Genomic DNA, 22,155 nt, shown 5'->3' with positions numbered 1-22,155 from the left:
ACATTTTGATAGATAGATAGATACTTTATTCATCCCTGTAGGGAAATTCTGTTGTTTCTTAACAGATTAACATGATGGCCTAGGGGTGCTTGTAGCAGAGTGGATGACATCCCTGCGGCAGATGGAAATCTTTTTCTTTGTGTCCAGGGATACACCACCTCGTGTTAGCGAGTCCGTCTCCTCTCCGATTCCCTTGGCTTTCGTGTCTCTGTATAGCGACGCTGAAGCACTTCGATGTTTTCCACCAGCACTCGTTGGTCTTATTTGGTAGTGAGTTCACATTTACCATGATTACGGATGGTACCGAAGACTTATAACGCCGCTAGCCGCTTAGCTAGCTCCGGCTCTTCTTCCACCATAGGCCCCCTCATCACGCTGGCACGAGAATTCTTCAGGGCAGGGAGTTGATTCCTCGAATAAACGCAATTTTGTGCGCTAAAACCCATGTCCATAGGATAAAAAGTCATCCAAAGTGTAGTTGTTAAACGTTAAAAGATAGGAGCAGACAATAAAACAATAAATAACAAAAAGTGAGAGATAACAGGGCAGCTGCTGGACACACGGACAACTGAGAGATAGACTCAAACATTTTTTGTATATATTTATGACAGTTGGGATTTCCAGATTCCAAATGATTGGGGTTTTCCTAACTGGTAGTATCTAACTTTGTAATCATTTTGAAAAATTAACCGTTCTCTTTAAAAACATAGCATTCACGTCTTTGCTATGAAATAAGGAACATTATAGTTATAATTAATGTTAACTTTATTCTTGAACACATTAATAATAGTATTGATTATGGGTATTTGTCTCATTTTTTTTCAAGACAATTGGTAACTGTAAGGTTTATTACCTAACACGTCTGAATATAACACACAAAGAGAGACAAGTGACATTAATATTTGCTCATGAGAGGAAGTTTTACAGTCTAAGCCTGATTCACATCTGACTAGAACTGCAACAGCTCCGCTATTTTATTACAAACAATTGAGGGTTGATGGGGGAGGAGAGTTTAACATAAAAGAGAACACCGCCGTAAAACAAGTAACATTAAACATGACAATGCAGCAGCTTCTCTTCTCAACCGAATGGTTGAGAGGTTCAAAAGTCCCTTCTCAAGGTTTCTTCATTTTCCTCATGTTGAGGTTTTTCCTTGCCTGGATGTAGGTTTTAGATCAGGGGATGGAGTAATAATATTCTATAGTTTGCAATAGTCTGTGCAGCCCTTTGAGACTCCTTGCGATTAAGGGCGTCACAAATAAACATGACTTGACATGTTCTTAGTTTTTTTTAAATTATTCTTTAATTCTAGAAAATCTAATTTTTTTTTTTTTTTTTTTTTTTACCTGTCTTCCTGTATTTTCATATCCCATGTCATTGAAAAATCGGACCTCATATAAGTAGTGGTTTTCTGAAAGCTATTCTAATCACAGTTAGCCCAATCAGGCTAATCCATGCTTACTGGTCCTAATTTAGCTTAAACGCTCACAGTCTGAAAATTCCATTACAACACTTTCACTGTACATGACATGCTTCCTGGGATATTTCCAGATGCAGTACATGCCATCAAAGCTTGCAGGCGACATGAGCAAAACGCAAGAATAAGGAAGTATTTGTGATTTTCTAGGAATTCTGGCCTCCCAATTTTTGGATCAAGACCAAGCGAAAGTCACCAGAACGTCTTTGGTAAGTGTTATTATTATTCAATTTCAAAATGTGCCCAAGAGTTTTGGAACACCCTGCATAAGGTACTGGAAGTGTTCATTTTGTAGGATTAATCTATTTAATCTATTTTTGTAGCATTAATCTTTTTAAGGCAGGGGTGTCAAACTCATTTTAACTCTGGAGCCACATGATAGAACAAACATTCTTTCGGGGGCCAGACGAGTAGATTGAGGAGAAAGGAAAAAAAAGAAAGAACTGAGAAAAACAGAGGGAGAGAAAAGGAGAGAGTGTGGGACAAGGAAAGGGAGAACAGGAGAAAGAGAGAGATAGAGAGAGAGAGAATGTGAGGAACAAAAGAGAAATAGTAAGAGAGGGGGATAGAAATAGAAAAAAAGAGAGGAGAGAAAAAGGAAGGGGAGAAAGAGAAGGGTAGAAAGAGAGACAAGGAAAGCAAGAGAGAGGGAGGGAAAAAGGAAGAACAAAAGAAGGTAAAAAGACAGAGAGAAAGAGACAAAGAGGAACAAAAAAAGACAAAAAGAGAGACAGAGAGAGTGAAAGAGAGAGAGATAGAGAGTGAGAGAAAAAAGGAGGAAGAGAGAGTATTTGTAAGAGGCACTTGGCTTTGGCAACATCAAGTGGACATATTTCAACCTACAGCTCGTTTTTCTCTTGCGCTTCCCTCAGCGTTGATTCGCGGGCCAGATTCAATCCCTTAACGGGCCTGATCTGGCCCGTGGCCCGCCTGTTTAACACCTGTGATTTAAGGGATAAAACATCGAATGGATATTGTAGTGTTGGGTTGTAATTTTGAGGCAGTTAATGGACATCTCTTTTGGCCGCTTTGCATTATGGGAAGCCCATGGAACTCAAACTAAACACATCTACTTACGAATCTAATTTGTTCAGGGACTAGCTTTGTAACCTGAAACATTTGTAAGTAGAGACGCCTTTTGAATGTAAATGCACTAATCCGTTCCAAGCCCTGCAAAAACTGATATATATATATATATATATATATATATATATATATATATATATATATATATATATATATAATTTTAAAATAAATCATAAAAGAGCATCAGAGCATGAAACAAATACATATTAAAATCAGATTGACGCACAATAAACAAAATAAGTGTCATGATTACTCATGGCACTCACCTGTGCCCGCTCGTTTGGCGCCAGCTGCTGCTGGTTACCTGATTGGTTCCCTCTCCTATTTAAGCTCAGCGCTCTCACTCACCTGGGGTCAGTCCGTCAGCGAACCTCTGTTTTCACAAGGCAAGCAGTTTTGACTGATTCCCGTCGGTCCCATTTTGTCACCCGTTTTCCACTTGTCTGTTCCTGATATCCCCGTTTGTCTCCTGCTACGACCCGTTTTTTGACCCTGACCACGTTCTGATCTCCCGTCTCTGCCAACAAACCTCTCCACCCGCAAGACGTGGGTTATGACTGTCCGGTTTCCTGCTTGTGTTTCCTATCCGGTATCGTTCCCGTCTATTTTTTCCCGTTTTATATCGATCTCCAGTTTCGTTCCCGGCTATTTTGTTCTGTTTAATTTCGATCTCCAGTGTCTGGTATTGTTTCCGTCTATCTCGTCCTGCTTGTTATCTGACTCCAGTCTCCAGTGCCTGATATCAATCCTGTCAGTCCCGTCCTGTCCGGTATCGACCCCATCTGTCCGATATCTGGCTTCTTGTCATTCCACACCAGACTGCTGCCTTACGTCTTCCGCCCAATGATTGCAGAATCACTGGCGTTTGGGTTAACGTACACGACTGCCCCATTTCCCATAAAATAAAGTTTGTGTGAGAAACGTCACGCATCTGGGTTCTCCTCCTGTTCCGGTTCTTGACAACGAGAGGGCTTGTAATGTAAAAAACAAACAAACAAACAAAGATAAAAAGAAATAATGAAAATATTAAAGTGCATTTTAACTGGCTTCTGTATTTATTGGTCCTTGCATTTCTTGAAAAACTGATCCAATGACGTCTTCTCTTGTCGGCTTTTGACAATCCGTCCGAAACGCAAGAGGCAAAAGTCATCATAATGAACCATAGCCCTAACCGTCTACTCTTTTCCTGGGGTGATTTTCATACCTTTCCATTATCTCTTGCTCTGTTTCAATGGCCAGAAAAAGTCTTTTCCTCTTCTTTTCTTCTTGTCCACTTTCTTGGGGTCCACTGTGAACGATAGCTCTTTTTAGCAGAGCCGTACACAAGACTTTTATGCTAGGGACAGGAACAACTGAAAACTTTGCTTGCAGGGAAGAGAAGTTCACTCGGGGTGAAGCTTGATCTTTACAGTTCCAGTCAAGCTGACTCCTGCAAATTATTGACTAGGAGCCTTGACTGCAAATTTTCTGACAAAAGGGATTATGTTTGCATTCTCCCCAGATAGCGATGTGAAAAATTAATAACAGTCTTTGGTTCTCCTGGCTCCTCAAGGTCAATATGGAGGACAAAAAGAAATAACGCAATCGAGGTGTCTTCCTTCTCACTTACTTCTGACCTGGTAGTGGATGGTGCTGTCCTTTTTGACACAGGCGACTATCGAGCCAGTATAAAGAGTGATCTGTAGTTATCCATTATGTAGTGTGTCTTGGGCAAGTACAGCCTGGCAGTGCCCATCCTTTACCACACACTGTACAGTACTGCATTAAAAAAAAGATGGGTCAAAGCACAAAAAGGAGCAACATTTGGACTCATTTTGTAGATAAATGTCAATTATCAGTGAAGACTGCTGATTTTTCCCTGTTTGTTTTACACATTTTAATTTAATTTTCTGGGGTTCTAGCGTTTGATTTTCATGTTATATTCTTATTTATAGCAGTGGGCAGCACGGCGGCGCAGTGGTTAGCGCTTGTGCGGCACAGTTCATGTCATGGGAACCTGTCGTGGGTTCAAATCCAGCTCCAGACTTCCTGTGCGGAGTTTGTATGTTCTCCCCGTGCTTGCGTGGGTTTCCTCCGGGCACTCCGGTTTCCTCCCACGTTCCAAAAACATGCATCTCAGGTGAATTGGCCGGTCCAAATTGTCCCTAGGTGTGAATGAGCGAATGAGTTGTCTGTCCCTGTGTGCCCTGCGATTGGCTGGCAACCAGTTCAGGGTATCCCCTGCCCACTGCCCGGAGATGGCTGAGATGGGCTCCAGCCCCCCCGCGACCCTAATGAGGATAAGCGGTACGGCTAATGAGATGAGATTTATAGCAGTGGAGAATTGGTATTTGTTTTTTTGTATTTAGTTGTTTTGCTCGTTTTTCTGGGATTTAGTGTTGTTTGACTTTAAATCTGTTCAGTGTATAAATGGCTAAAATATTTTCGTATTTTACTAATACATTTTTGTAGTTGTGTAAATATTTTAAATGATTTTTCTTGTTTTGTTCAGGGGTCCTGTGTTTTCTATTAAATTGGTAGTGTGCAAAAAAAGCTAAAACACAATCTCCATATTAGCATTGTTGTCTTTTTTTTGATTTTGGCTAAATTGAGATTTTTAGGTGCGCCTTATAGTCCAGAAAATATGGTAATTTGCCTGACCAAAACTCAATATCCAGAATAGTATTGTTGTCTTTATTATGATACTGGCTAAAATGTTTTTTTTTCCGATGCACCTTATAGTCCAGAAAATACGGTTATTTGCCTGACTAAAACACAATATTCAGAATAGCATTGTTGTCTTTATTATGATATTGACTAAAGTGGGGTTTTAAGGTGCGCCTTATAGTCCAGAAAGTACGGTAATTTGCTCAACTAAAACACAATCTCCGGAATAGCATTGTTGTCTTTATTATGATATTGGCTAAAGTGGGGTTTTAAGGTGTGCCTTATAATCCAGAAATATGGTAATTCGCCTGCCTAAAACACAATATCCAGAATAGCATTGTTGTCTTTATGATATTGTCTAAATTGGGGGTTTAATAATAATAATAATAATAATAATTTCCTTGTATTGTCATTCTGTGTAACAATGTACACAGAACGAAATGTCGATTGCACCTGACCCGTTGTAGCGAGCCGATGCAGCCGCAGCCAACAGAGGGCGCCGCCGACCACTTTTTAAGTCTTAGGAATGACTCGGCCGGGGCGCGAACCACTAAGGTGCGCCTTATAGTCCAGAGACTACGGTTATTTGCCTGACTAAAACTCAATATCCAGAATAGTATTGTTGTCTTTATTATGATACTGGCTAAATTGTTTTTATTCTCCGATGCACCTTATAGTCCAGAAAATACGGTAATTTGCTCGACTATAACACAATATTCAGAATAGTATTGTTGTCTTTATTATGATATTGGCTAAATTGGGGTTTTTAGGTGAGCCGTATAGTCCAGAAAATACGGTAATTCGCCTGCCTGAAACACAATCTCCAGAATAGCATTGTGGTCTATATTATGATACTGGCTAAATTGGGTTTTAGGTGCGCCTTATAGTCCAGAAAATATGGTAATTTGCTAGACTAAAACAATATCCAGAATAGCATTGTTGTATTTAGTATGATTTTGGCTAAATTGGGGTTTTAAAGTGTGCCTTATAGTCCAGTAAATACGGTAATTTACTAGTCGAATACACAATCTCCAGAATAGTATTGTGGTCTTTATTATGATATTGCCTAAATTGGGGTTTTTAGGTGAGCCGTATAGTCCAGAAAATACGGTAATTTGCTAGTCGAATACACAATCTCCAGAATAGCATTGTGGTCTTTATTATGATATTGCCTAGATTGGGGTTTTAAGGTGCGCCTTATAGTCCAGAAAATACTGTAATTTTCCTTACTAAAAGACAATCTCCAGATTGTTGTCTTTATTATGATATTGACTAAATTGGGTTTTTAGGGTGCGCCTGATAGTCCAGAAAGTATAGTAATTCGCCTGCCTAAAACACAATATCCAGAATAGCATTGTTGTCTTTATGATATTAGCTAAATTGGGGGTTTAAGGTGCGGCTTATAGTCCAGAAAGTACAGTAATTTGCTAAATTTAAACACAATCTTCGGATTGTTGTCTTCATTATGATATTGTCTAAATTGGGGGTTTAAGGTGCGCCTTATAGTCCAGAAAATACGGTTATTTGCCTGACTAAAACTCAATATCCAGAATAGTATTGTTGTCTTTATTATGATATTGCCTAGATTGGGGTTTTAAGGTGCACCTTATAGTCCAGAAAATACTGTAATTTTCCTTACTAAAAGACAATCTCCAGATTGTTGTCTTTATTATAATATTGACTAAATTGGATTTTTAGGGTGCGCCTGATAGTCCAGAAAGTATAGTAATTCGCCTGCCTAAAACACAATATCCAGAATAGCATTGTTGTCTTTATGATATTAGCTAAATTGGGGGTTTAAGGTGCGGCTTATAGTCCAGAAAGTACAGTAATTTGCTAAATTTAAACACAATCTTCGGATTGTTGTCTTCATTATGATATTGTCTAAATTGGGGGTTTAAGGTGCGCCTTATAGTCCAGAAAATACGGTTATTTGCCTGACTAAAACTCAATATCCAGAATAGTATTGTTGTCTTTATTATGATATTGCCTAGATTGGGGTTTTAAGGTGCGCCTTATAGTCCAGAAAATACTGTATTTTTCCTTACTAAAAGACAATCTCCAGATTGTTGTCTTTATTATGATATTGACTAAATTGGATTTTTAGGGTGCGCCTGATAGTCCAGAAAGTATAGTAATTCGCCTGCCTAAAACACAATATCCAGAATAGCATTGTTGTCTTTATGATATTAGCTAAATTGGGGGTTTAAGGTGCGGCTTATAGTCCAGAAAGTACAGTAATTTGCTAAATTTAAACACAATCTTCGGATTGTTGTCTTCATTATGATATTGTCTAAATTGGGGGTTTAAGGTGCGCCTTATAGTCCAGAAAATACGGTTATTTACCTGACTAAAACACAATCTCCGGAATAGAATTGTTGTCGTTATTATGATATTGGCTATATTGGGTTTTAAGGTGCGCCTTATAGTCCAGAACATATGGTAATTTGCTAGACTAAAACAATATCCAGAATAGCATTGTTGTCTTTAGTATCATTTTGGCTAAATAGGGGTTTTAAAGTGTGCCTTATAGTCCAGAAAATACAGTAATTTTCCTTACTAAAAGACAATATTCAGAATAGCATTGTTGTCTTTAGTATGATATGCATGCTTTTGATTCCGTCTTGAGACGAGCTCAGGCATATCGGTTACTATGAAGCCTTTTCACTATTTAAAACCGAGTTTTTAATAAAAAAATCTCTTTCTTATCAGGAGTTCCTGAAAGAGCAAAATGAGGTCCAAGTATTTTTGCTCCTCTGCGAAGAGACTCCCTCCAATCAGCGAGCTACAGGAGAGTGATGAGGAGGATGAAACTGCAGCCCCTTACCCAAATACCCTTGAAGAAGACGTGGGCTCCATCACAGAGCTTTCTCGGCCGGCCCCTTTTCCACGTCAGGGGCCCCTCAGTGGTCATCGGTGCTGGATGGTCTGCAAGGGCTTCAGAGCCGTTGCAGGAGAACCGAGCGCATGTCAAGATTCTTCGGGGGCGTCTCGGATCACTCGGGACATGCTGCATAAGCCTTTCGCCTTAAAGGAGCGGTCAAAATATGAGCTATCGCTTCACTTGGATCGAAATTTGGTGGCATGGGTGACTGTTTAATCGCGTGAAAGTTTAACAGTTTGAAATAGAGAGAAGGATAATTCAACATTTCAGATTCAGATATACTTTATTGTCCTTCTTGTACACGTGTATACAGAACGAAATGTCGATACATCTGACCAGCACAGTTTCCTTGAATGTATAGATATAAATAGAATATAATAGAATAGAATATGCCTTTTTGTCATTGTTACAACATGGGATATGCTGTGACAACGAAATTGGACGACTCCAGGTCCACATTTACAGTGAGGATAAGGAAACCAAGAGACAAAGGAACAAAGAACTAACTGACTTTGTTGTAAGTAGGCTTTGTTTTCCTCCGGGGGTGTTGATGAGGGGGGTGAGGGTCAAACAGAGTTGCTGGATACAACCGGAATGTTTGATGTTTGATCTTACATTACACATAGTCCAGTGTTTTTCCGAATTGCTCAGTCCACAATTGAATGGATTTGGGAGTACAGTCCATAAACATGCCCGATTAAAGTCGCCGTCGACGATAAACCTCCATTGGGGTGTGCAAGCTGCTGTTTATTGATAGCAGCGGGCAGGAGATTTAGCGCTATGCTAACGTTAGCATCCGGTGAAACGGTTAGCGGTGGAAAGTAAACAGCAAACACAAAGACCACAGTTAACTCTCCCGGTACATAGAAGGGTCTGCACGATACTGCTAGAAACTCGAGTGAGCAGTGTGTGTCAATGGTTCGGCTGTTATTGTAGCGCGTAGTCTCCAACCCCTGTTTTTACCGGGGTCTTCGTCTCGTTCGAGCCGGTGATGTAATGCGGCGTCGGGAAAGCCAAGACTCCGTGATGACAAAAAAAATACTCCAATTCCGGACGTTGTTGGTGGCGATCCGCAGCTCAAATTCACTCATTGTGGGCGATAGAACTGGCGTTGGTTGAACATGCTTGTATTGAGTTGGAGTATTGAAGTACTAATAATATACTAAATAATTATAGCTATGTATAGTATTATACAGTAGTGCAAAGAGTGCAAGAGGAGCAGCTAACCAGATGTGCAAAATGGGCAGTCAGGTAAACAAGTCATATACAATAACAATAACGCTGGAGTACGACAGTGGAGAGGAGAACAGATGTGCAAAGGAGTGGCTAGGATTTAAATGGGATTTTCTAATTTAACAGGTAACACATTGTAGTAAGTATTTGATCATATGACAAAGTTATTGAATGAATATTTTAATGAGCAAATAACGAGTTTTGGTTCCCAGTTTCAATCAAATTTTGTAAAAAAAAAAAAAAACATCATTGACATAATCAGTGTCTGAAATAACGTCCAGGCATGCATCTTTTACGCCGGGCGTACAATTTACAAAAACATCTCTGCCCGGGTGTACGACAACTTTTTCAAGAAAAATCTTTAGTTTTTTTTTTTCAAATACAGTGGAACCTCGGTTTTCGAACGCCTCTCAGTTCGAACAAATCGGTTCTCGACCAAAAATTTCAAGAAATTCTTGCTTCGCTTTTCGTTCCAACGCCGGTACGCTAGGGGCGATGCTGAGCGGCGTACGGGTGTAGATTGCCCCCACCCCTCGTGAAGAACTGTTGTCACGTGACCGTGCACTTCTTTTTGCTTTCGTTTTTAATATCGGTGAACGGAGTGTTTTAACCCCTAATTATGCCTCGGAAGAAGGTCGGTGCAAGCAGCAAAGTTGCTACAGGTGAAAAAAGAAGAGTAGTGCGTACAACTATTGCATTTAAGAAAGAAATAATAGCAAAATATGAAGAAGATGTGCGAGTTACATTCTTTCGAGGAAATAGAGCATGGCTTCTGCAGACCACCACAAAGGTAAGAAATCCTATTCATAAATCTTTTCTTTATCCTTTAACCGCTCACCACCACTTGTTGTGGAGACCACGGTGCTAAGTGACGTGTAAACGACCTGATTTTTTTATTTTTACACGTTCATGTTAGCGTAATCTTTCGTACGGAAGATTACGCTAACGCGAACGTACGATTAGCCTGTGTTAGCTTCCTGTTTACGTCCATGTTAAACATTCAGGGTGTTGGAACGGATTCAAACGATTTTACATTACTTTTAATGGGAAAAACGATTTTCAGTGATCGACCAAATCGGTTTTCGAACAGGGTTCTGGAACGGATTATGGTCGGGAACCGAGGTTCCACTGTAAAACGTTTGCTTTATTCCAATTTCGAAATCTTTGTTCGGTTTGGAAGCCTGCATCAAATAACTTCTTACTTCCGGACTTTCCCGAGCCTTATTTGCATAGCATTTTCCAAAGTAGTTGCACTGAGAACACAAGAAAAATGGAGAAGTGGTTAGGAATCAAGCCAAAACCTCAGCCCCAGAAGAAAGATTCAAAAGAAGCTAACAAAACTGATGACGCTACAAAACGTAAACGTACATTAAAAGCATCGTGGAAACAGGAGTTCAGGTGGCTTGTAGCAGATGACGCAATGCAAACATTGCATGAATGAAGATGAGTAAATACAGGTTTATACTGATGGCAGATGGAAAAGAGCCATGTCATATACATGTAATGAATGTTATAAGTAGATTTATAATAAACTTAATATTAAAGTGTTGTTCTGTTATATATTCTGATTATCAATCCTTAATACTTTGCAACAATGTTTTTTTTGCAATTAGTCGTCTTATTGTATTTCAAGTTGAGAAAAATGGGGCAGGCAACTTTACCTGGTGTCCGCTAACTTTTTCTCATGAGTTTCAGACACTGACATAATAGTAAATGCCGTTAGCTTATCTTTCATTGCTTGCTGCGGACAGAACATGCATGTCAGCGTAGACATCAGACAATTCCAAGGATTATCAATAGCAACCGTTTGCAAGACATTCAGGGTGGGCAGATCAATCCAAATATCAATATTATTGATTCTAAGCAATTCCTTTGATCAGATCTATACTATTGTCTTGGGATCGATAATTCACTCCTTCATCAACTTCCTCAAAGTGCTACTTCTTTATGTAGATAGCGCAGCCCTCCTCTCTCACCCAACGCCATCGGCCACTCTAAGTTTATGCCTGAGTGTGTGACTGACAGGCAAACTTTTGGCACCTCTCCCTACCTGATCTGCTGCTGAATTCTACCTGCCAGGTAGAAGAGAAGGTCAAATCCATGCACCCTCCCCTAACCCAAATAAATGACAGAGGCAAAGAGAAAATGCATCTAGGTGTGGATTTTTTCCTCAAATACAGAAAATGACGATGCCATTTGTAGTTTGTGTGGTAAAGTGGTCTGCTACTGTTGCAACACCACTAATTAACATAAACACATGAAAACACCTCACTTTGCAGAGAGCAACGAGCTGCGACCAAAACTGTTCAATTGTTCCTGCTAGTAAACAACAACTTGTCAAATTAATTCCCACTATGGAAATGAGACACAGTTGAAACTATATTTCCATTACTGACTTTATTTTCAAAATATTGTGCAATGGAAGATGTTTTAGGTCTTTAGTTGGTGTTGTTGTGACTATCTTGACTTTTGTTCTGAAAGTTTGTAAAATAAATAATTCTATTAAATCTTTTATTTTGTTGAAGGCTGTAATGGAATTATTTAATTAAATAATGAAACATTTTTAGTGCCTAAAATCTTTGGGCTATGTTTATAGTAATTACAAACTCGAGGGGGAGGGTTCAATTATTCAGTGATCATGATACCGTCCAGGCAAAAAGTATCGGTATCGAATCGGTATTGATCAATACCATCATGTATTTACTTGGATTGATTGATACCAAAATTTCCAGTATTGCCCACCTCTGGAAGACATAGCTTGGAAACCCAAATCTCTTCTTTTCCAACAAAACCTTTGTTATGACACCACTCGGTGACGGTGCGATACAAAATGGAGGAAAAAGCAGGACTCGTTTTGTTTTGGCCAGGTATTTTTCCCTCCCATTGAACAGCTCAGTGATCCAGGTGACGAGCTGCCTAGACTAGGCATCCAACATGTATCTGATTCATCATAGAGCTACACATCAAGGTCCCGGTAGGAATTGGATTATTCCTTTCGTCTTGACTGTGGAACTTTGAGATCCAGCGTGGGCTTATACAGTGGAACCTCGGTTCTCGACCATAATCCGTCCAGAACCCTGTTTGAAAACCGATTTGTTCGATCACCGAAATCGTTTTTCCCATTAAAAAAAATGTAAATCATTTTAATCCGTTCCAACACCCTGAATGTTTACTTTGAATGTTTAACGTAAACATAAAGCTAACCCAGGCTAATCGTACGTTCGCGTTATCGCAATCTTCCGTACGAAAGATTCCCCTAACATGAACGTTTAAAAATAAAAAAATCAGGGCGTTTACAAGTCATTTAGCATCCGGGTCTCCACAACAAGTGGTGAGAAGTTCATTGGAAAGGGGGCTCCGTTCCAACACCCTCAATGTTGGGCTCCGTTCCAACACCCTGAATGTTTAACGTAAACTTAAAGCTAACCCAGGCTAACCGTACGTTCGCGTTATCGTAATCTTATGAATAGGATTTCTTACCTTTGTGGTGGTCAGCAGAAGGCGCTCGCACACCTCCTTCATATTTTGCTATTATTTCTTTCTTAAATGCAATAGTTGTACGCACTACTTTTCTTTTTTCACCTGTAGGAACTTTGCTGCTTGCAGTGACTTTCTTCGGAGGCATAATTAGGGGCTAAAAGACTTCGTACACCGATATTAAAAGCGAAAGCAAAACGAAGCACGTCCGCACGCAATAACAGTCGGTCACGAAAAGAGCGATCTACACCCGTACGCCGCTCAGCATCGCACCCTAGCGTACGCACTCACGCATTACCGGCGTTCGAACTCCGATTTTTTGACCGAACAGCGAAGCAAGAATTTCTCGACATTTTTGGTCGGACACCGATTTGTTCGAACTCAGAGGCGTTCGAAAACCGAGGTTCCACTGTAGTAGGATTCCCTAAACTGGGTAACATTGAAATTGTGTTTTCTTTGCTTATTTAATGACCCTTCTTGTCTCTAATTTGAATTGTCATTGACATTTGAAGTGTATCATTCTGTGACTTTAATATTCTGACAGGAAAACGGATTTAGGTTAGATCCAAAATCCTATCGGTATGCATACTAGCACATTTTTTTGAGGAATTATAGGTTTATCAACTGAAATGAGAGTCCATTACAGGTGATAAAACTGAAATAGAAATAAAACATAGTAAACTAAGATTAACCAAACTAAAAATTCTTATTCCGTACCCAGGGTTGGGTAGGGTTACTTTAACTGGATTACTTTCAATTACTTTTGGATTACTCCAATACCAAATATGCTAATAAAAGACAAAAGAAACTAAATATGAATAAAATGATGACTCACAACACGTGGTAAGCTTTCTCTCCTGGCTTTGATCTCTTTGATCTCCGGCAAAACTAACATAAAATGCGACAGAAACAAAATGAAAATAAATCCAAATCCACAGCTTGCCAACATCCTTTTTGCCGTTCCATGTATTCCGTTACTCCCCAAGCCTGCAAAAATGTAGTAATTTTATTCATATTTAGCGGCTGATTAGACTAGAAAAAAATTAATTAATTAAATCAGACTCCAAGAAAAGTCAGAAGACCCAAAGAAATGGTGAGCACCAGCAGGTGCTCCGTGGATTGTTATCAATTCCTAGAAGAGACTGGGCCAGTGCCAGGTGAAAAGTAAAAAAGTAATTGAAAGTAATCCAGTTAAAGTAACCCTACCCAACCCTGTCCGTACCTTAAACCAAGTAAAAGTATTATTTTACTATAATTCATGTTGAATTTTGTCTATTGTCTTGTCCATTGTTCATTAAATTGCTGTTTTTTGTTCAAATAATTTTGACTCTGGTGTTTCTTTTATCAATCTTACCCCTCATCAAACCTAGACCAGTTATAACGGTTAATGTGGACCAGAACCACCCGGTAAAGTGAAAATCTACGGAGTAGCGTTGCACCTTTATAAAAGCCCCCAAGGGGCAAACTCACCCTGAGACAACATCCTTACTGACTGAGAGTATACGACAAAATAACTTCAACTACATCTACAAATTAGCCTAGCAGTAGCAATAGGCCGGACTTGCTGCCTCGCTATTGCCTTTTCACTTGGCATCGTCCCAGTCTCTTCCAGGAATTGATAACAATCCACGGAGCACCTGCTGGTGCTCACCATTTCTTTGCGTCTTCTGACTTTTCCTAGAGTCTGATTTAATTAATGATGTTTTTTTCTAGACTAATCAGCTGCTAAAATACTAGCTCAGCTTTAGCCATGCTCCGCATTTTGATTTAGGACACAATGACATATGCGCAGGGTTGGGTAGGGTTACTTTAACTGGATTACTTTCAATTACTTTTGGATTATTCCAATACCAAATATGCTAATAAAAGACAAACGAAACTAAATATGAATAAAATTACTAAATTTTATGCAGGCTTGGGGAGTTACGGAATACAGTTGGACCTCGCTACTTCGCAGTTCCACGTTCGCGGGTTCAGAGCTTCGCAGGTCCCCCCCAAAATAATAATGATAAAAAAAAATTACTTTTAAAATTTTTCTTTTTATTTATTTATTTCTTTTTAAGCATTTTTGAAGGGGTGTCGCTACTTCCACTTTTCGCGGGTTGTTTTGGTCCACATTAACCGCGATAACCGAGTGATTACTGTACATGGAACGGCAAAAATGATGTTGGCAAGCTGTTAGGATTTTAGAAGATCAAAGCCAGGAGAGAAAGCTTACCACGTGTTGTGAGTCATCATTTAATTCATATTTAGTTTCTTTTGTCTTTTAATAACATATTTGGTGTTGGAGTAATCCAAAAGTAATTGAAAGTAATCCAGTTAAAGTAACCCTACCCAACCCTGCATATGCGCCCGCCCCATTGGTTTACTGACAGCATGCACCAGCCTATCACAGACAGTCATACCCACCCAACACACAAATCCCTCCTTCAGTGATAGCTTTTGTTGTCTGCTCTGAACACAATGCATCATACGTTGATATCAATGACAATAAAAAAATTCACTTCAAAATCCGCGGAGCAGTGAACTAGCGATTACCAAAGAATAGTGATAAATATTAAAACCATTACATTGTATATTTGATTGTCCTTCCACTGTTATTTCGATTTTCCCGAAGTACTGTGACTGCAGTTGTCATTGTTTGAGTGTTGGCAGATATGATGCAGGACTTATCCAACATTGTAATCACGGCACAAGAAAGTTGAAAATATTACAGACCCCCACAGCCTAATGTTCTTTTTGCCAAAGGCTCTTGTGCAACACAATGTTCTCTATAAACCCCCCAAAAATCTCTAAATTGAGAGGCTTGCAACACAAAGCAAAACACTCTACACTGTGAAATCAATGTGCCAGTGTTTATTGAAATAATAAAAATCTTGTATAGTTTTTAGAAAACAGCAAGGATGGAAACTTTGAATGAGAAATATACTCCATTAATTTGGACAGTGGTGGGCCGTCAGGGCCAGCAACGCCCCCTCAGGTGGCCTAACATAACATTATAGTAAAGATACATTGCATTTTAACCTTTACATCCATCCATCCATTATCTTCACCGCTTCTCCTCAGTAGGGCTGCCGGGGCGCTTGAGCCAATCTCAGCTGTCTTAAGGTAGTGGGCAGGGGACACTCTGAACTGGTTCCCAGCCAGGCGCAGGGCACACAGAGACAGACAACTCACTTGCTCAGTCACACTTAGGGACAATTTGGACTGGCCAATTAACCTGACATGCATGTTTTTGGATTGTGGGAGGAAACCGGTGTGCCCGGAGTAAGCCCACGCAAGCACGGGAAGAACATGCAAACTCTGCAGAGGAAGGTTGGTAGTTGCATTTGATCCCATGACCTCATAACTCTGTCGCGGACGCGCTAACCACTTAGCCGCCTTGCCGCTTGCATTCTGAATATATTTCCCTAAATATTAATATGTATGTTTTTATTCTCTATATTCTGTTTTCTCTTATTTTATATTTATTTGGTAACAGTTCACACCTTCCAGTATTTTATGTCCATAGTTTTTATCCAATCGAAATTCAGCTAGCCTCTGTCATCAGACCTTGTGAAATCTGCCCGAGTCCTTCAAAATCAACAGTATCTGCGTCTGTGCACTTGTAGGTACCTGGCGCATGCAATTAATACGGATTTCTTAACGTGCTGAAATTGTGGTCCTTGTCTGTCTGATCTGTGACACTTTGTCGAAATGTCAATAGTTACTTCACAAATATATCGTATGAGTTCTTCTGACTGGATGTTGTCGATTCGGGGAGACTTTTCCTTTCCTTTGTGAGTTTTTCTACTTGTCGGAGAATAGAGACATCTATTACTTTATTACCGGGACATTGATGTGTAGCTCTATGATGAATCCGTTTTAAATGACGCCTCAAAAAAGTCCAGTTTGCTATCTATCCATCTATCCATCTATCCATCCATCTATCTATCTATCCATCTATCCATCTATCTATCTATCTATCTATCTATCTATCTATCTATCTATCTATCTATCTATCTATCTATCTATCTATCTATCTATCTATCTATCTATCTATCTATCTATCTATCTATCTATCTATCTATCGCTATAAAAAAAGAGGTGGCAATTTCATTTTTTTTTAAATGAAACAATTGATATCATTTTTTGATTAATTTTAGATTTGTCCAAACATTTCAAACACAAATGAAAAATGTAATTTATTTCATAAACAATTTCTTCAGGAATTCACTTTCAGTTCTTGCCTTGCCACATTCCCACGTGTGACCCGGTTGGGAGTTTGGAAATTCCAGCGCATGCGTTAGGTTTTACGGAAAAGCGTGTAGAGTTTGGGAAAACCCCACTTGCAGCGCCATATAAAACAGGAGGAGGATGTCAGAAGACGCGGTTCCTTTCCAAGTGGAGCTCTTGAAAGGACATTACGACCCCCTCCCCAAAAATGGCTTTGGTTGCGAACAGCTCTGCTCTCCTGCTGGTTGCTGTGGCCGGGTTTTGCATCCATCTTTACCAGGGTGAGTTCAATTACCAAGAGTCAATTCAAAAGGCGTTTTTGGTGTGTTTTCCTAACTGAGACCAGTGTTCCCTCTAAGCTGTGCGCGTGCGCAATTGCGCACTGCTCGCACATTCTCAGCGCACAAGAAAATCTAGCCAGCGCACAAAATGAGGGCTCAAAATGACTAATTAAGAAGCGACTCAAGTCAAAGTTACAGTGCATGAAGGTAAAAATACACGGGTTCCCCTGACGTTGTGTCCTAAATGCGGTAATTTGAAGTCGAGTCGAAGTAGAACGAAGTTGAGTAAAGTTAGTAGAGAACCGGCTTCTTCGGCTCGGCTCAATAAAAGGAACCGACTCTTTCGGGTCCTAAACGGCTCTTCAGGTTGTTTTTGCTTCTTTAATCCCAACATGACCAAATATTATGTAAAATTATGCACAGCATGACTTAAAGGAAGGGGGGAATAGAACAAAAAAGAAAAAAATACCAAAATGAAAAAGTAGATAGATAGATAGATAGATAGATAGATAGATAGATACTTTGTTCATCCCCGAAGGGAAATTCACATTTCCAGCAGCATCCCTGAGCTGAGAACAATCGAGAACAATCGAAAATAACACGGGAGCTGCTGGAGTGGCTGCCATTCGTGACGGCGCCGGAAGAAAAGATTCAATTTGAATCATGTACAAACAAACAAACAATTGAATCATGTACAAACAAACAAACAAACAAAATATTCATGTTTCAATAAGTGGAGTGTTAATAAAATGGGGGGAAAATAATTTCTGATACTGATATAATCAGGTAAAACTAATTTTAAGTTACCTGTCCAAATGAATGTTGTGCCATCTCACCTTTCCACTCTCTCTCCTCTCACCTTTCCCACTCTCTCTCCTGCAGTTGACTTGCTGCTGCTCGCTCCTGAAACTAATACTTACCTCTTTGTGTATTGTGCAGTCCCTTCTCAAGTTTCTTCATCTGGGTGCAAACCAAAACCAGCATGTCCAGAAAGTAGTGAAAAGCTGAGAAAAAAGAAACAAAAGGAAGAGAAAAAAAAGAAGGAAAAATTTAGAAAAAAAGGCAGAAAAAAAAGAAAAATGTAGGAAAAAAGAAAATGGAGTAAAAAAAAGTAAAAAGTTACAAAAAAGTAGAAAAAAACAGAAAAAGTAAGAAAAAGTTTGGGTTGCATTCAAATAATTTCCAATTAGATTAAGTGAATCTTGTTGCCAACATTGTACTTCCACTAAAAATGTGATAAAGTACAGTTCTGTATCTTGCAACCGACTAAATAAGCCCCCAAAAATGTTAATATTATGCGACAAAATATATTAGGAAAAAAAAGAAATGGATATCTTGTGAAAGAATTGTAAAAACAAACGACGTTTGTAGGCCGTATAACCTTTGCAATAGTACATGAGTCAATTCATTCAAAAGAGAAAAATAAGTTTGCATTGCCGGAAACTCAGCAAAATGTAACGTGATGTCCAGTTTTGTACATGTTTGATAATTAAATATCTTGCCACACTTGGGATTATGGTTGCTCACTGTTGTTTCAAGCGTGAACGCTCAGACCTGTGGAAAATTAGAGGGAACATTGACTGAGACCAAAAAACCTGATTTCAGCCCATGACTTTATTGGCCGGTGCTCATGCCACAAGACGATCAGGTTCATCAGAGGTAACATGTCCGATTTCCAAGTGCTTGAAAAAAGACCAGGATGTGATAAAACTGAACTGATGTAAGTAAAGAAATCCAGGAGTCTCTTGTTCCTCTTTGATTTCTTTGACTTTGATTTCTTGTTTCCTTTTGGTTTTTGTCAGTGTCACTATGAACAAGCCCGACAATGCCACTGAGAAGATCTGCATGAACACTGAGGGGAGACTGGCCAAAGCTTTCTTTCGATGCTGGGAGAGGTAAAATAGAACATTACACTGACTTATTAATGGATGCACATAACACACATCACCTGGCATGAGCCAGTAGTGTGCACAGATAGACACTAGGTGGTGATAGAACTCCCACTGTTCTCTCTCTTAAAGAAGTGCTCTGTTGTTGATTTGAAAAAATAAAAATTTGAAGGAACAGTATGTATCATCTGGCCACCAGGTGTTGCTATATGATGTAGTGCAGCCATAAACGAGTGCTAAACAGCACAAGGAAGAATACAAACTACAGACACTCAAAGCGACCCGAGCGTACCGTTTGATTTTCATTTTTTTCGCCCAGCCTTTTTGGGTATCTGTGGCAGCAAGATAACGGACAATCATGTCAGCCCCCTTCAAATGAAACTCATGTTATGTAAAATAAATACAAATTTTTCGACCTGCAAGTATTTGTTTGAAAGAAATGCTATTTTTCCTCATAATTCAAACCGATATCGTTTTTTCTTTTATGAATTACGTTTTTTTTACCATTAGGGGGTGCAAATAATACAAACTGTCCCTTTAACAATTTAGTGTGGTCAGAAATGACTTACACACGGTCTTTGGGAAAAATAGAACCATTAATCATTGTGAAGTATAGGTATATTTTTGGGGGCACAAAGGGCCCCGCACCGCGCAATGCGTAAAGCATGTCTCCTGCAAGGAAATCCAAGATGAACGAGACTGTATAAACAGAGACAAAGAAGAACGCCTGTTGTATAATAGTAAAAAAAGTCAACAAGAGAGGAGCATGGCCTGACCCGCACGTAATGATTGACATTTTAGGTCCAACCCGGACCGAAATTAGGATCATGTCAGGCTTGGGCATAAGATCTTACATCTAGGCTGAAAGTGGCTGACAAAACCATTTCCCTTATGCCAAAGGTTTGCTCATTTGTCCAACTTTTTGCTATAAAATCAATATACACAATATATTTCCTCGTGCAGCAAGTTTAACTGTTGTTGGCACGATTCCTTTGATGATTTACAGCCTTCCTCACCAATCAGTTTGTGAAACCGGTGATGTTTTCCAACACCGACTAATAGGTGTTCAGACACCAACTCCCAATCTAATAGGCTAAACGAAGAACATTTTCAAATACTGATGTTAAATGGCCTTCAGATGTCTTTGTGAAGGCCTCTGGGTAGATTTATAAACAGGGCTGAAATGCGATTGGTTAAAATCTTAAATAGAAAAACACACATCTGGAAGCAGCACAACCAGGAAGAAGCAATGAAAGAAGCTGACAGATGATTTGGAATTTTTTAACAAGTATTGATGGACAAAATATAAATATCATCAGCCAGCAGAGGAGGCTTTGCAGGCCCACCACTGCAATTTTGTATTCATTTTATATCCGCTGTCTAAAATGTTGAGATAAAAATATGTTTGTAGGGTTTTAAAAATAAAGTTTAAATGGAGCCAACATGTGTTGAAAATGAAATGCATCTGAGCTCCCCTTAATACCCCCTCCCCTTTGGAACCCCATTACAGTGCTCTCCCAAGGAGAGCTGGGAAAAACATACTCACACAGACTCCAGATGTTTTGCATCACCGGGTTGGCACACACTCAACTTTTCTCCCCTCTCTTTTTTAAGAATAAACAAAGATGAGAACCGAAAGATGGAATGCATCGAAAGAAAAAGAAAAGCAGAGTGGACGTCACATGCAACGATCCTTCAAGGGAGGAATGGCACAGAAGTTCAGCAAGACACTAGACGATTCGGCAACACGAGTGCAAGATTGCAGAGAGGAGAGTTTTGGAAATGAATCTTTAAACAGAAAACTGCAAAAAGAGACTGGAAGGATATACAATGGATGCTGGGATGGGAGTTCAGGAAATCACTGTTTTTAAAAAGCACATATATGTAAATGTACTCGTACACTATTCACAGGGTAGGGTAGGGTTACTTTAACTGGATTACTTTCAATTACTTTTGGATTACTCCAATACCAAATATGCTCATAAAAGACAAAAGAAACTAAATATGAATCAAATGATGACTCACAACACGTGGTAAGCTTTCTCTGCTGGCTTTGATCTCTTTGATCTCCGGCAAAACGAACATCAAATGCGACAGAAACAAAATGAAAATAAATCCAAACAGCTTGCCAACATCATTTTTGCCCTTCCATGTATTCCAAGCCTGCACAAAATTGAGTCATTTTATTCATATTTAGTTTCTTTTGTCTTTTATTAGCATATTTGGTATTGGAGTAATCCAAAAGTAATTGAAAGTAATCCAGTCAAAGTAACCCTACCCAACCCTGTCTATTCATTGAACTTCAAACTAATACTATTGATGTGAATTCATTTTCCATACATTCATTGTCTAACCGCTTAGCTGACACAGAGACAGGGAATCCATTTACACCCAGTTAAAAACCAAGGTGCCTGGAGAAAAAAACACTAGGAACAGTAGGAACGTGCAAACTTCACACAGTGAGGCCGGCAGCTGGAATTGAATCCGGGACCTCTGAACTGTAAGATGGATGCTTTAATGTGTCAGCCACTGTGCCGAGTGTATTTATTTTTATCATGAATGTTGTAACCGTTGGAATTTAAATATATAAAATTAATTTTGATAAATATGTGTGTGATTAATAATGATACAATATCTGTTTCTGTCTGGTAATTTTTGAACTACCCCTGTAAAACCTCAGGAGCACCCAGGGTAACCGATATACTGTAAATTCCGGACGACAGAGGGCACCTGTTTAACATGCTCAATTTATGAACAAAACTCAATTTCGTCTACAAGTTGCACCATAATAAGTCACTGATGTAAACAACCATAAAAATGAACTACCGTATTTTCCGCACTATAAGGCGCACCGGGTTATAAGGCGCACCCCGAAAAAATAGTTTTTGGTCCTATATTTTCCATACATAAGACGCACCGGATTATAAGGCGCTACAATGGGAACGTCGACAAAACAGTCAGATAGTT

General features: G+C 39.4%; 1 protein-coding gene across 1 annotated transcript; it reads left to right on the top strand.

Moving 5' to 3' along the window:
• Positions 1–16,811: 16,811 nt before the first annotated feature.
• LOC148360726 (uncharacterized) lies at positions 16,812–21,794 on the top strand. The gene is made up of 4 exons (XM_088341637.1): positions 16,812–17,299; positions 18,905–19,019; positions 19,102–19,194; positions 20,803–21,794. The coding sequence occupies exons 1-4, from the start codon at positions 17,227–17,229 to the stop codon at positions 20,972–20,974; spliced, it is 453 nt and encodes a 150-aa protein (XP_088197763.1). The 5' UTR covers positions 16,812–17,226; the 3' UTR covers positions 20,975–21,794.
• Positions 21,795–22,155: the final 361 nt, after the last annotated feature.

The sequence above is a fragment of the Urocampus carinirostris genome, chromosome 8 (assembly GCF_059441175.1).
Source record: "Urocampus carinirostris isolate Australia breed hairy pipefish chromosome 8, RoL_Ucar_1.0, whole genome shotgun sequence".
In the NCBI taxonomy this organism is placed as follows: Eukaryota; Metazoa; Chordata; class Actinopteri; order Syngnathiformes; family Syngnathidae; genus Urocampus; species Urocampus carinirostris.
The sequence above is the reverse complement of the archived record's forward strand: the minus strand, read 5'-3'. Positions and strand labels throughout refer to the sequence as shown.